The sequence below is a fragment of the Nestor notabilis genome, unplaced genomic scaffold (assembly GCF_000696875.1).
Source record: "Nestor notabilis isolate BGI_N333 unplaced genomic scaffold, ASM69687v1 scaffold3547, whole genome shotgun sequence".
Classification (NCBI taxonomy): domain Eukaryota; kingdom Metazoa; phylum Chordata; class Aves; order Psittaciformes; family Psittacidae; genus Nestor; species Nestor notabilis.
Genome location: NW_009936766.1, coordinates 67,375 through 81,813, shown reverse-complemented (window position 1 = coordinate 81,813; position 14,439 = coordinate 67,375). Strand labels below are relative to the sequence as shown.

At 40.4% G+C, this 14,439-nt stretch overlaps 1 protein-coding gene across 1 annotated transcript in view; it reads right to left on the bottom strand.

The window, feature by feature from the left end:
- Positions 1 to 2,145: 2,145 nt before the first annotated feature.
- Positions 2,146 to 14,439, bottom strand: part of LOC104408796 (cytosolic phospholipase A2 epsilon-like) — a 21,074-nt gene continuing 8,780 nt past the window's right edge. Inside the window, 15 exon segments of the mRNA XM_010018511.1 lie at positions 2,146 to 2,384; positions 4,059 to 4,151; positions 4,154 to 4,223; positions 5,087 to 5,253; positions 5,800 to 5,991; positions 6,453 to 6,560; positions 7,068 to 7,205; positions 7,697 to 7,811; positions 8,443 to 8,665; positions 10,253 to 10,389; positions 11,197 to 11,332; positions 12,165 to 12,202; positions 12,563 to 12,655; positions 12,799 to 12,965; positions 13,516 to 13,579. Of these exon segments, the coding sequence (XP_010016813.1) occupies positions 2,146 to 2,384; positions 4,059 to 4,151; positions 4,154 to 4,223; positions 5,087 to 5,253; positions 5,800 to 5,991; positions 6,453 to 6,560; positions 7,068 to 7,205; positions 7,697 to 7,811; positions 8,443 to 8,665; positions 10,253 to 10,389; positions 11,197 to 11,332; positions 12,165 to 12,202; positions 12,563 to 12,655; positions 12,799 to 12,965; positions 13,516 to 13,579 (1,980 nt within the window).

The following is a 14,439-nucleotide window of genomic DNA, read 5'->3' as shown; positions in this document are numbered from 1 at the left end:
TGCACATTCAGGTTCTTAAGATGGTCTTAAGATCAGGTCTTAACCTGATCCTCTCCTACAGTGGGCCTAAGGTCTTCATTCTCACAGTCCCTGCGTTTGCCTTCCAAGACTTGGGTGGTGTGGTCAGAGCATTTGCTGGTGAAGACTGAGGCAAAGAAGTCATTAAGAACCTCAGCCTTCTAAATAGTTCTATAACTATTATTATTATATTAGTTCTAGAACTATTCTTTAAAAATAAACTTCTGAACACATCTGAGCTGTCACAGTGACGTCTTCCTGATCCTCTTTGCTCACAGAAAACTACTGCTGTCTTACTGGTGACATAGAACACCAAATTAACCTAACTAAGGGCAAGAAAAGAAGGTGGGAAACCTGCTTTCTGGTTAAGAGGGCAGAGTTGAAACTGAAAGGTTTACCAGTAACTGAGAAAAAGGAAAGAGTTGTTGGACTTGACCACCTTAGATCTCTGAAAAGGAGATGCAAAGGTTACTGTCAATAGTTTCCTCTCATGAAGGGAGACTTTATTGATTTGATTCATGTCGCAGGAGAGCTTGACAGGATAGCTGCCAGGTAATGTGGGCCTGCATACAGGAGGACGCACTTCCTGGTGTTTTATAGTCACACCAGTGTAATAAATGAGATGACTGCAAAGGGGAACAGAAAAGACCAATAAAATCATAGATACATAGAATCATAGAATGGTTTGGGTTGGAAAGGACCTTAAGATCATCTAGTTCCAATCCCCCGGCCAAGTGCTGCACTCTATGTTACCAAACAAATACTTTGATGCTTGCAAAGACCAGTATTCAGACTTGTAAACCTCTCACTAACATCCCAGTCGCCTGCACTCTTAAAATCAGAGTTTCCTTCCCTTTTCCATCTTGCAGTGTTCAAGTGGCAGCTTTTCTTTCATCCTTCCTCAGAGGTTACTAGCAAAGCTCATGGAAGCTTTTGTTCCTTCAATATTTGATTTCTTGGTATCAGAAGAAAGAAGCATTTTCCCTCAGATCAACTCACTAGCTGAGTTGAGTCCCTAGAACTTAACAAAAGAAAATAACCCCATACTTCAATGATTGCATCTAGAAGATTCTTATTTTTAATGAGATTATGCATGGGTACTTGGTATTTAAAAGGTAGCTATTACACACTATGTATATTGATATATACAAGATAAAATAAGATTTAAGAATGACAGTTAAATATGTTTTCTTAAATAAGTATTTATCTAAAGTATGAAATCTCATGAACACTCTCCTGTCTGTTTTGAATGGCAGTAGGAATAACACTGACACCATAACATTGCAGATGTCGAAAGATCACAAGCAATCAAAAACATCTGTGAGCAGCAGATTAAAACTGAAGACATATTTATGGCCAAAGGCTGTTAAAACTGGTTTTTTCCAAACCCATTGTGTGTAGGTTTTGACCTTAACTGCTATGCTCAACTTCAAAATCTACTTGGTAGGCAATAGAGAGAAGTTCAGCAAAAATGGATGCAGACAGATGATTTTTATCAGGCAGTTGGCAGGAAAATCAGGCTGTTACATGTTGATCACATTGGGGTAGTCCCTCAAAATGTAGACTCAGTGCAGTGACAGCAAAGCAGGCAAATTCACTGAAGGTTAGGGTCTGCCTAACAGACAGACACTGAGAAAACAGAGATCATTCTTCAGTTCTCAGCCTTCCTTTTCCTAATGCAAGTAGTTTTGGAATCAGGTTTACTCCTTAGTGTCACAAGCAGAGATCTGTGCACAAGACAAGGCTTTGTTTGATCTTTCCTTTCGGCTCTAGTTCAAAGACCACGTACCACCAAGATTTGCTTCCAAATCTGGCACAGACTTTTGTGGTGTGGAAACCTCATTCTTATATGGCTGTATATCCAAATAGGACCCTATAGCTCTACAACTGCCTTTCCATTCCCTAGAACATTAAGAACTTTTTTAAAGTAATCATGACTTGCCAATAACTTGGCAGAACCAACATCAGTCCTTATATACAGTACTGAATAAAACATATAATATTCTTTTTAGCAAGCTAACGTGGATGTTAATTCTGCATGGATTTATATTTCCTGAATATAAATTTATTAGTCCATTACCCAAACATTTGTATATCTTATTCTGATGAAATTGGTCAAAATATACTTTAAGAGAGTTTAGACAACTGAGGTGATGAACAGTTTTTTAAACGCTTCTTCCGTTCCACTGCAGTACGCAAAGCCTGAAGAATTAAATGTTTGTTATTCAGGATATTGTAACTGCACAGGTTCAGCAACTTGTTGAAATTCTCTTCACTGTATGTCAGCAGACCAGTGGCATAGGGAGCAATACAGTTGGAGACATCTACTCTTCCTTCCTCCATCTCTGAGGGACCGCGCTCCACATCTGACATGAGAACATAAAGTTCAACACAGCAGTGTTACTGAAGAAGACTCTTACTAGGCAATGTAAAATACACAATAACAGCCACAAGAAGTGGAATTGTCACAGGAAAATTATTCAAGCTTTAATTACAGTAGAGAGACTACATCTGCTGCACTCATGAAATCCACTGCTTCACTGCTTGACTACACATCTGTCGTGGTTTAAGCCCAGCCGGCAACTTGGAACCACGCAGCCGCTCGCTCACTCCCCCTCTTTTCCTTCCTCCCCCCGCTCCCAGAGGGATGGGGAGGAGAATCGGAGGAATGTAACTCCCACGGGTTGAGATAACAGCTCTCCAGTAACTAAGGTATAACACAAACCACTACTGCTACCGATAATAATGATAAGAGGAATAACAAGGGAAAAGGACACAACCGCTCACCACCCGCCGACCGATACCCAGCCCGACCCGAGCAGCGATCTGGCCTTCCGGGTAACTCCCCCCAGTTTATATACTGGGCATGACGTGCTGTGGTATGGAATAGCCCTTTGGCCAGTTTGGGTCAGGTGTCCTGCCTCTGCTTCCTCCTGGCTTCCCCTCCTCCCTGGCAAAGCATGAGACTGAGAAAGTCCTTGGTCAGAGTAAACATTACTGAGCAACAACTAAAAACATTGGTGTTATCAGCGTTGTTCCCAGACTGAAAGTCAAAAACACAGCACTGCACCAGCTACTAAGAAGGAGAAAAAATGACTGCTGTAGCTGAACCCAGGACAACATCTGATCCAGAATTGACTGGCAGTACAACTTTTCCATGCAAAATGCTTTCCTCTCTAAATTAAAATTGTCCATCAGAATATTTCAGTACTGCAGGTTTGGAATTTTGTATTTTTAACTTTGCCATTGGGTACTGATATGACAGCTCCTCATCTGCCAAATGGTTCTTCCTCTCAGGTGCCTGACATTTTAAACACATACAGCAGGACAAATGAGATGACAAACTACATGACTTCTTTTTCCAGTGAACTGGTACCTGGATTTTTGTTCAGTTTTTGATGAAAGTTTCCTGGATCATACTAAAACATCAACAAGGAAATTTGAGTTGATGCATGCAAAACTATCTGTAAACTGAAACTGAATCAGCCAAGCAGTTTGCCTGGTGAAACAAACAATCACTATTTATTCTATTGCTGAACTAAAGAAAACAATCTGGTAACTTTTCAGAAACGACAGATACAGCAGCCTGTTATCCTGGCAAATTCTTTCAGTCACTGAGTATTTCCAGCACTTTATAGTCTCACATTTTCTTCACATAATACATGGAGAAGATTCTAGCTTTGTTAACAAAGTAAACATAGTATGTCATTACAAGACTCTTAAGTAACAGTGTTAGCTACCAGTGGATATAACTTACTAGCTGCCTCTTATCCTTTATCATCAAAGGAATGCAAACTGTCGCAGATGCCAGATTTGCCTCAAGCTACAACTATTCATGCTTTCAATTTTGGAACACTTCAGTTCAATCCCTGATTAATTGGCCTGTTGTGATGTATTAGTAGTCCATCACAACAGGACTGAGAATGTGATAATTTAGCCAAGTAAGAAGCTTACCAGCCTCTTGGAAGAGGAACAAATTCAATGGATAAACTCGATATGACAACCTAAAAACAAAGGATTAATTAATGCTGTTAACTTACTCGGTGCCTTGTATTTTTGGAAGGTATCACACACCAGTGGGAAATAGGCCAAGACTGGTGCCTCTAAGCTGTCCTCGAACACATAGCATTCTCTTCCTGTCTCAGCTCGGTGCTGGGGAATGGGATTCCATGCTCCAAACAGTACTCTGAGAATAGGTCCAGTGGCTGGTTCAACAGCGGAGAGTTGCAACACAAAGAGAGGTTGAAATAAGGTTACCAAGACCCATAGCTGATATTTTCCTGCATTAGGCAATCTGCAATTGGTTTATATGTTTACATACAGGACTACCTATGCATTAGAACAAACATACCCTCTTCATTCAATATATCCTGGGTAATAGAAATTTGTTTGATTTGCTAACACCAGGCATTTTTAAAGGAAAATTACTGTTTTCTGAAATTTGTATGATGTTCACATAAGTTTTGTGATTTAGTAGGCACAGTAGAGGATTTGGGTCAGGAAATTTTAATTACACATGATATCTGAGATCATAGGTTCTTGAGTATTTGCATTCACTGCATCTAACAATCAGTGTCTTCACGTCCTCCTGCAAATAAATTACATTATTCCAATCATACATGGCCCTCAATCTTTCTTCAAACACAACAAAACAAAAGTCTGACTGAAACTTACGGGAACACCAGGAATCAAACATAAAAGAAAAATTCCAACTTTTCATCAAAACCAGCAGAATTATGTATTAGCTAATTACATTTTTAAAGTTATTTACTAACTATTGAGAAACTTAGTGCCACAATGACAAATCTGTGCAGATACTCAGAATAGGTATTCTTCCACATGTCTGTGTCCATGTATGTGTCCCAGAAAGCTACTGAAAATAGCCCTGATAAAGATGGAGACATTATGGTCACTGTGTTGAGTAGCACCACTGATATGGTCATTTAGTTTAGTAAAAAACAAACCATTGGGGGCGGGGAGGGAGTGTGAAGAAAAAGAAAAGAGAGAATAGTGGTAAATTCAGGTGTTGGAGTGATCAAGATAGAGAATCACTATTACAAAACATCACCAGAGTCTGGGATCCTCCACTGTAATTTAAGTGCAAAATGACATCCACTTTCCTCTCTGGCCTCAGAATGGGTGGGCAGCTGGTGTTGATGAAGAAAGCTGTATCTACCAGCTTGAGGTAGTCATCCATTTCATTCAGCTGGTTGGGAGAAGAATCCAACACTGTGTCTGAAAGTCAAAAAACTTATATTATCAATGAGTTACTGCAGGACAAGTCCATTTTTCCCCCCCAAGATCAGCATAACAATGAAAGGAAGAAAAGACAAGCCTTTTGGCACAAAGCAGCCACAGCTGAATACTTTTCTTTGCACAGTTTTAGCATCTATAGCTCAACTCTGAGATCATTAAGAGGAAACAGTTTTGAGACTTGGCTTCATCCAAAGAGATATATTTAAGCTGCTTTTTCAACTGGTGTAAAATTGTGGTTATTTAGGTTCAGTAGAAGCTGAAAGTCATTCTTTTTCAGTTTTCTCTAGGAAGAATAGATTCCAAGCAAGCCTGCTGTGGCTTCTCCAAGACAGAAATGAGACCAGCAATAAATCATTTGGGGCTCAGCAAAACCAATTTCACCGTAATTGCATATTAATTAAGACATATTAAAGAAATATTAATTAAAATTTGCCTTTATGCTAAAACTTACCAAATATTTGTTCTCAGCAGGTATCAGCACTCAAATCACCTTCAAAGATGCATCTAAAAAAAATTAACTATTACCTTTCCACATGTGAAATCTCTCATTGTCTAAATATTTGTCATGTAGCTGCAAGCCCTTGAGGAAATTATGGTAAGTGGAAACCACTGGCCGTCCAGTCATCATTTCTCGAAGTGCATTGGAAAGGCAGCCTTTGGGAACGGATAAGCAAGTTGCCTGTTCATGAGGCTTCTTGGGCAGAGCAGGGTCTTCCTCTGCAGGAAGAATGAGAAGAGGGTGTACATCTGCATTTGTTTAGTGTGCTGCTCTGATATTAACAACAACAGAGAAAGAGGACCTGAGCAGCCAACCCACCACAGCCCCATCTGTGATGAAGTGCATCCATCAACATACAGAGTGTTCTGGGCAGGGATGGGTTTCAGTGGCACGTTGTTGTTTTCCTGCCTGGCCTCCCCCACCCCAAAGGACTCTTGGTAACCCTCTTGTGACTAACAAAACTCCCCAGGGATGTTGCACAGAGAACAACCCAATGTTTGTTTCCTGTTTTCCAGCACAACTGTTTCTCTCTTGTTTTTACTTCATTCCCAAAGGCTTAGTGTCCCCTATCCCAGAAATAGGACACAAAACCAAACCCTTTACCCAGTGTGAGGGTTTAAATTTCAGAGAGGCATGAAGACAATGCAGATGCAAGTGAAAAGTAATCCAAATAACTAACCAATGTCATACTCAGTGCCTCGGGTCCATCTGTGCCAGAAGTCCTCTGAATGGCCAGAGAGGTAGACAGCATCCATAAAATTCTGGGAAAATATATTACTCCATGTGCCTTGAAAGTTATATTAAAAATAAATAAATTAAAAAAACATACTTAATACTACTTTGATTTTTTAGAGTACAGCTGTGACAACCTACTTGGATTCAATCTCTGTGGCTGTTTAAATTAGCATTGTTTTAGTTATGAAACATTATAAATTTCACTAGGACTATCAAATGCCATGCCATTACACATAATGTCTGACTTACAGCTAGGACATTTTAGAAACTTGGCTGTTTATAAAAGTCACTGTGATTTAAAATATTTTAAAAGATCAGTTCCAGTCTGTGTGTTCTGTTTTGGTCTGGCCTAAGAAGTTCAGGATATTAACTGCATCTATTTCAAAAACTTGCTTCATCATTGTCACTTTTGGCTGGTTCATTTGAGATTTAAATTGCATCAGATACATTATCCAGTGTAGTACCATTGCTGCTTGCAAACGAGCAGTTATTAGATGACAGCTGTTTGTGGCCAATTATGTGGTTGTAAAAATGATGTTCTTCTGAGATAGTAAATCACCTTCCAAGAAGCAGATTCGGGACTCTGGGATCTTCTTCATCAAATGACCCATGAAGAACTCACTGCCAAAATCCTCTGAAGGAACAAAGGCCCCATATTTCAGGAAACCCACCTTGTAAGGTGTGAACTCCACCCACTCTGCAAATAAGGCATCAAGAAGGACTTATTGCAGACACCTGAACACATGTTAAAACAACAGCTTAGAGAATCAAAAGCTGGAACAAAAAGGCCTGTAGCTTCAGCATGTTGGTGATGGACTGTTCAAACCATCATGTTTTGAAACAAACGGGTGCACTTCAATACATTGCTTGTTAGATTGGTGAATGCAAAAGCTAAATTCATCTCTTCCACTAACACTGTGAAAACCCATTCAGCTTGAGGTTTGGGTCCATTTCTGTAGTAGGAAGCAAAAACTGGGTCTGAGTCCACCAATTCCTAAGGCCTTGCGCAAGGTGTTTTTTACTCTTTTGAGTCAGCAATGACACGAGCTGCCATCCATTCTTACACTGTCATAGTCACACCTTGTGAAGCTTAAAAAAAACCCTCTAACCAAAACCCAACTAAACCTTGGCTGATCGCATCAAAAGGAAACTCCTTAGATTTACGGAAGTGTCTATAATAATCATTACCTTTAAAATCCAGAGTGCTAAAGTCATCCTTGACATTGAGGGACAGGTATATGGGCAGTGGATTCTGCCCCTGATTTACTGCCAGCTGCTGGTCAGAGAGTTTCTGAGTACTTCCCTGTTTATAAAGAACAGAAGTTGTTGTAAAAGATAAATATCACACATGGATGTATCTAAGCATGGACAACCAATGAAACATCTCCTAAATCTCAGCAGCTTTTGTTCTATGTGCCTCAGTTTTTTGACCTCACAAATGTGTTCATGCGTTATCCATCATCAACCTTTATCACTGATGCTTCCTGGAATTTTGGAATAGGAGACAGAGTGAAAATGTGAGAAAGTTGTCTGATTTGCTTTAAGGAAAGATAAAGCTATTTAGCTACCTTGGAGGTGCTGCAGATAAGTCAGCCAGAGCCCTTTTCATTCAATGAAGCTTTTTTTGCTGGTATGGTTATATATTGTTATGCCTGAACCCAGCTCTGTCAGAGCCACCTCTCCTCTGTATGTTAATAGAGTGCTCACTTGATCTGAAACTAAAGGTGGAATATCAGTTCCACTAACACCTTGGCTTTTTACGTGCTCAGACATTTCCCCTAGATGCTTACATTTTAGGTTTACTGTCTTATTTTTCTTCTAAAAAACCAAAGAAAGACCCCTCAGAAATTTTGAGAGCCCTTCCTATTACTAATACAGAACTTTAACCATGAAAAGTTAGAAATCCTCTGGAATAAGTGATGGATATATAATACCTGATGATGTAGCATACAATCAATGAAGAGTCCCCATAAATCTGTAAAGGATAGCTTGTGCCCCTCTTGCTTTCTTTCACAAAGCTCCTTTTCATAGTATTTCATATGATCCAGTGAGAAACAGTGCATCTTGCTCTTGACCACATGGTTCCTGATACCACCAATTGGCCCTCTGAGATCCTTCTGTGACCAATTTGCATCTTCATACAACTTAGCCATGGTCCTGGTAAAAAGAAATATACTGTGATTCATCACTGAGTACGTGACAGTTCATGGGCTTATACCATACAAAGGTGTTTTGTTTCACAGTGCACACAATACTCTCACCCTCCAACTTTTACCTTGGAAGAACAGTTCAAAGCTCAGTCAGAATTTAGACTATAAAACAGTATTTATGCTGTAGGGATACATTCAAAATCATCCTAGCTTGTTTCTTCTCAGAATCAAGAGTCATAAAGCAACACCCATAACTTAACACATACTTTCGCTAGAATTACTCTTTGATTGTCTAGGTTCAAGCTGCAACTTCTGTCTGAGGCCAGTCCCTCAGCTGTCTCAGACACTATGTGAAATGTTAAGCAGGATTTTAGCAGCAAACATTGCCCTGGCCAAGTGCAGGAGTTCCTCTCCTTGGGCATACAGCAGGCAGCTCATCTCAGACTCTCGGCACACACAGGGCCAGTCTGCTTGAGGTTTCAGCTGCCAGTTCAGGCAGCTTCTGGCCATCCCTTCTCATCCCCACCCCAGTTGTTCTGGTTCTGTCTCATGTATCTTTTTAGAGTAGCTCTCCAGTGGCAAAACGTTTTAGAGCCCTAGAATGCTGCTAGTTGTGCAAGTCAACACTGTGTGCATGACACTCCATGTTTCTCAGGGCTTTTCTTTTAAATTCTCCTTTTCAGAGCTCTGTAAGAGTTGTGCCAGACAAATATAACAAGATTTCTCAAGTGTTACATGCAACTGATAACCCAAGACTTACACAAAGGAAGGGAAAACATTATCTCCCTACTTAAATTTCCTTATTGTTCTCAAGCATGCTTGGGGATTGGGTTTGTGTCCTTCCAGAGACTCAAATCCCCAGGATTCCAGCTGCCTTGCTTCTCTTGCACATCTGCTGCATCTTCTCTGACTCATGATTAACACCTGATTTGCCTGCACTGGCAATCAAAAGGTTTACTCCTCTCCCAGGAAGCGACCCCCATTTCTTTCATTCCCAAGAAAATGCTCAACTTTTTGGACTACCAGGTCCTATTCAGTCTTTTGTTGATAGCCATAAATAACCACTTTTCATTCCAAGTGGAACACCAAGACACCTCTACTCCCCATCTTAGCACAGGAGTCTTTTCTGCCAGGTAACTAGGACATGAGAAATGGAGATCAAAAAATAACCATGTTTCCCATCCATTCTCTGCACCAGCACCAAGTTTATGACAGAAACAAGTCCAGCCCCCAGGAGAAGTCATAATGTATGACATGGCAGAAAGGCACGTATCCAAGCCACAGAACAGCTATGGTTGGGTTTGTCACCTACACTGAGCTGCAGGGAGATACAGGTAAACCATTCTGGCTCGTGCTCTTTTCATTTCTGTACACACTTCAGTGCCAGTATAGAAATACAGTAGTTCTTACTCGGTTTCTTGTAGCTAGAAGAAATAAAAGCTACAGCACTGAGTGGTGCCATGAAGTGGGTGAGCACCGAAAGGAAGCCAAGTCCCAACATGACACTGAGTAAAATTCATCAGCAAGGCAATACACTTAACTATGCTATCACTCTGCTAATACAAACAGCAAGCACAAGCCCTGCTCTTCTTACCATGTGGTGGCAGATAAACCACTGATGTATGAGACACAGTCCAAAACACCTAAGTCCTGGAGAGCCAGGAGACTGCCAAGCATAGCCGTCATGGACCGCACTCCCCCTGCTGTGGTCATGACTGCCACCACCGGCACCTGCTCAACACACAAAGGCACAAAGTCGTTCATCAACAGGTGAAATAGAGAAGTGATGGGCATGCAGAAAAAGTGACATCAACTGCCTGGTTCAGGTAGGTTTGAATTCAATTCACCCTCTTCATGGTAGCCCCTTAAGTGTGTTTGAGCTGTGTAAACTTTGGTGGGGCATAGCATATGCTGAAAGCATCTTCCTGATCGGCTACACTTTGGTAAGCCAAAAGCTGTAAGTGTGGCTCTTGTATGGCACAATCTATTTTCAGATTTGTAAAGAGTCTCTTCTGGGTGTTTTTCATTTCTCCTTATGTTTTCCCTCAAAACACATTTTAAAATCCTGAGTATAACTGGGGTCAGAGGAGCAGAGAAAAAGTATAAAGAAACCTTCTCTACCAGTGTGCTAAGGGAGAGTAGCAGCTTTCCTCTGCGAGCCTTGTGTAACAACAGAGAAGGGGAGAGGTGCCAAACTAAGGAGAAATGCTCTCAGTCCAAGAAGTTGAACTTCACCAGGCCTGTATACACCTATATACATTCATCTCAACGAATACGTTCTTTAGGTGCTCCTAAGTGAGGATAGAGGTTGGCCGAGGCTAAAGTCAGCTATAACTGACCTCCTGACAGTTTCTCTTTCATTCTCTCAGTGGCAAAAATTATAGGATATGGTCTTAGGTGCAAGTAAGGAACTGGTCTACACATTTTATTCTAGAAGATGTGGAAGAGTTATACAGGTAGTCATGCAAGTACATCATATCCAATTCATTCAAAGTGGGACAGAATGCTGTAAGTTCCCAGGATGCTGTCCCCAAATACCTCATCCTCCTGCAGGTCTTCATCTAAGTGAAGAACATTTTTCAGAGCAGCAGCAACCACCTTCTTTCTTTTAGAGATGAAATCCTGCTCCTCTGCACATAGATCAAAACCCAACCGCAAGTCTAAATTCTTGCAACTACAGCATAAGAACAGGACACATTATGCCATAACAAGCCATAAGACACATAAGCTATTTCTAGAGGTACTGCTTGAGAAATCAAACAAAACCAGCAGCAATAAACTAATTTAAAGAAAGGCTACTTCCATGTACATGAAGGTTCTCCTATGCAAATGAAAGCAGGTATATAGATATCACAGGCTATGTATTTCTTCCTTCGTTGGAGATTTTAGACCAGAATCATGTCCTAAACTATTTCACATTTGGATTTCAGCCAAAAGGTTATTTTTTTCCCTTCTGTGACTTATAATTAATACTCAGTAAAACCTGGTTTATGTCGTCTGCCATCAATGCTTGCAATGTAGCTAAGGAGTCACTAGGGGGTAATGTTGCCCTTCAGAAAATCACTGCAAACCAGTCAATAAATTAACTACTGCCCACTCGTTTCATTGGAAAATTACCTGCAGAGGACTGGTGAATGCATAGCGGTGTTAGAAACATGTTAGAAATGTGTAACACAAAAGTGTATGTATTATAGACAAAGGATACAAGACAGAATGATTCTTAAATATCAAAATTTGGGAAGCATCAACATTCGAAAAAACATTGTGACTGGTTATACCCCATGACTAACTACCACTTACTCTATGCTGAACTCTTACCAACCAACTTAAAAATATGTATCATTTTATTAACCCTTCCCCATAGTTTAGTCTTTAACCAATCACAGTTTTCATTCCTTGTTTCTAAATGAGCTAGTTTAAGCTGTAACTTCCTTTCATCCAAAGATGATACTACAAAGGGATAGGAGGCGGCCTAAGTAATCATTTGAAAGAAATAAAAGATTTACCCCTCTTCTTCCTTCACGGACACCTCATAAGTTTCACCCTGAGAATCAAGAATGAAAATACCATAAATTTTAAGTAGAATTGAAAGTTTGCAAAAGCAAGTTTTACAATATTAGCATTTATTCCAATATGTAGTCTAACAGTAAGTATTCGGTCTCTTCTCAGGCTTTCTGCATACAACCATCACTTGGATCCCACTTTTAAAATACTTCTAAAGCAATCAGCAGTTCTGAATATGCTATTTTTTCCCTGAATTAGATACATTTTCAAGTACATGCAGAGCTGAGCCTATGTATAACTCAGTATTTTTGTAATAACAAAATTAATAACGGACTGGGTATCACATAGATACAGCTTACACCCACTGAAATAATTCCAAATGCTGTCAGAGGTTACTCACTCTCATCACTGTCACTTTCTTTCCCAAGTCCAGAGAATGGAGAGGCACAGACAGGGTATGATTTGCATTGATTTCCTTCCTAGCTGAGCCACACTGAATTAAAGTGGGGAAAAAAATGTTATAAAGACAAAGTTGTTTACAACCCATAGGTACAATTCTACCAGAGAAGGTCTAATTTACCACGCTTCTCCCAAAAGTGACTTTAGCCATTATGCCCATCCACAAACAAAACATACACCACAGAAAAAATGTTCTTTTGGCAGCTTCATGTGCAGTCTGGGTTGGCTGTGTTTCATGTAGTGGAACATGATGGTTTCACTGGTGCCCAATCTGCAGTGAGGACCGATGGAAACATCCTGGGTTTCTTCATAGGATCTTTTCATCGTAAAAGTGAAATCTCTCCCTAAAAACAAGCAGGAAACAGCAGAGAAATGTTAATTGCATCTAGCCCTGAAAAACAGCAAATAAAAATGTCCCAAGTAAAGTTTCAGCCTTTGTGCAGTCAACATTAATTTGGGCCACAATGTTTTTCTTCCCCCACAATCAGTGTGAACAGGGGCCAGACTGAATAAGCAGCAAAAGCTGGTGCGGCACTGCAGTTTCTTCCCTGCCAAGCAGCAGAGACCATGTGTTAGACTAGTGGATGCCACTAGCAGAATTCACACCCCTGAATTTCCACTCCTCACCATTGTGTCTCCCCTCTTTTACTTTTTGTTCTTGTCACAGTATTTCATTTCCATCACACTGCAGCGATGTTCTGAGTCTTCCAGACTCAGTCACACCATCTCCAGAAGATTCTTACTATTAGCAAGTAGGTAATACAGGAAACACTGCAATCCCCAAGCAGGCCCAATAAAAACAGAGACTGGAACAGATCGAGTATTTATCTAGATTCAGTTACATCTCCCACAGCACAAAAAGTAGTGACAAGCAATTTAAATCAATAACCTCACTTGTGTAAGGGCTCTTAATTTTCATTTCATTCACATGTACTCGCAAGCAGGAAACTTCACGAGACTGGAAGAGATAAAATCACTGGTCACAAAACCAGTTCAGGCCTAAGGGCATAGTTCTTCCAACTACATCCCTCAGTTCTGCCCTACCATAAGAACATCAGCATAAAAATAGATAAAACAATTACCACCAGTACGCCATTAGTAACGATGTTTTCAGATACACCTGGACTGAAAAGCAAAAAGGGAAAGGTTTATTTAGGAGTGGGTATACAAGCAATGATCTTTTCAATGCAAGTGTTTCTCTGGGCTCAGTTTTTCTAGCTGCCTGCTACCACTTCTGTCTTTCAGCTCCATCTTGTGTTCTCTGGTGGTCCCATAGCTCCCAGGGACAGTCTCTCTCCCTTATCTCCCCTGATCAGCATCATCTTTCCTTAGGCTGAATTACACAATAAACACTCATTCTCAACTATACACCGTAAGTGAAGCGAGACTGCCATTCAAGAAGGGATTTCACCCAATTCAGGAGAGGAAAGCAACCATGGGGGAGATGCCGAGATGGGCTGTCTGAGCACAGGTACATGGGGCCAATTCCTTAATGCTGCATTACCACTCCCTCTAAAACACTAAGTCTTCTGATGACAAATTCTGTAACATTTAGGCTTTACTCACATGTTATCCAGTAGAAATTCCACTTCTAGTTCTTCCTGATTCTGAAAATAAGATTTATTTTTCATTTAAGGAAAAGGAATTAATAAACTTTTTCCTTTGCTAGAGCTCTGATGATTTTGTACAAACCTCCCTTGCAAAGTTTTGTTATTTCCACACCCTCTATATCATAATGTAAATAGATGGAGCTTTCTTTGGGCACCTTTTCATTTCATGTCTCTCCACTGCTCTACTATTTACAAACCAACTGTCCCC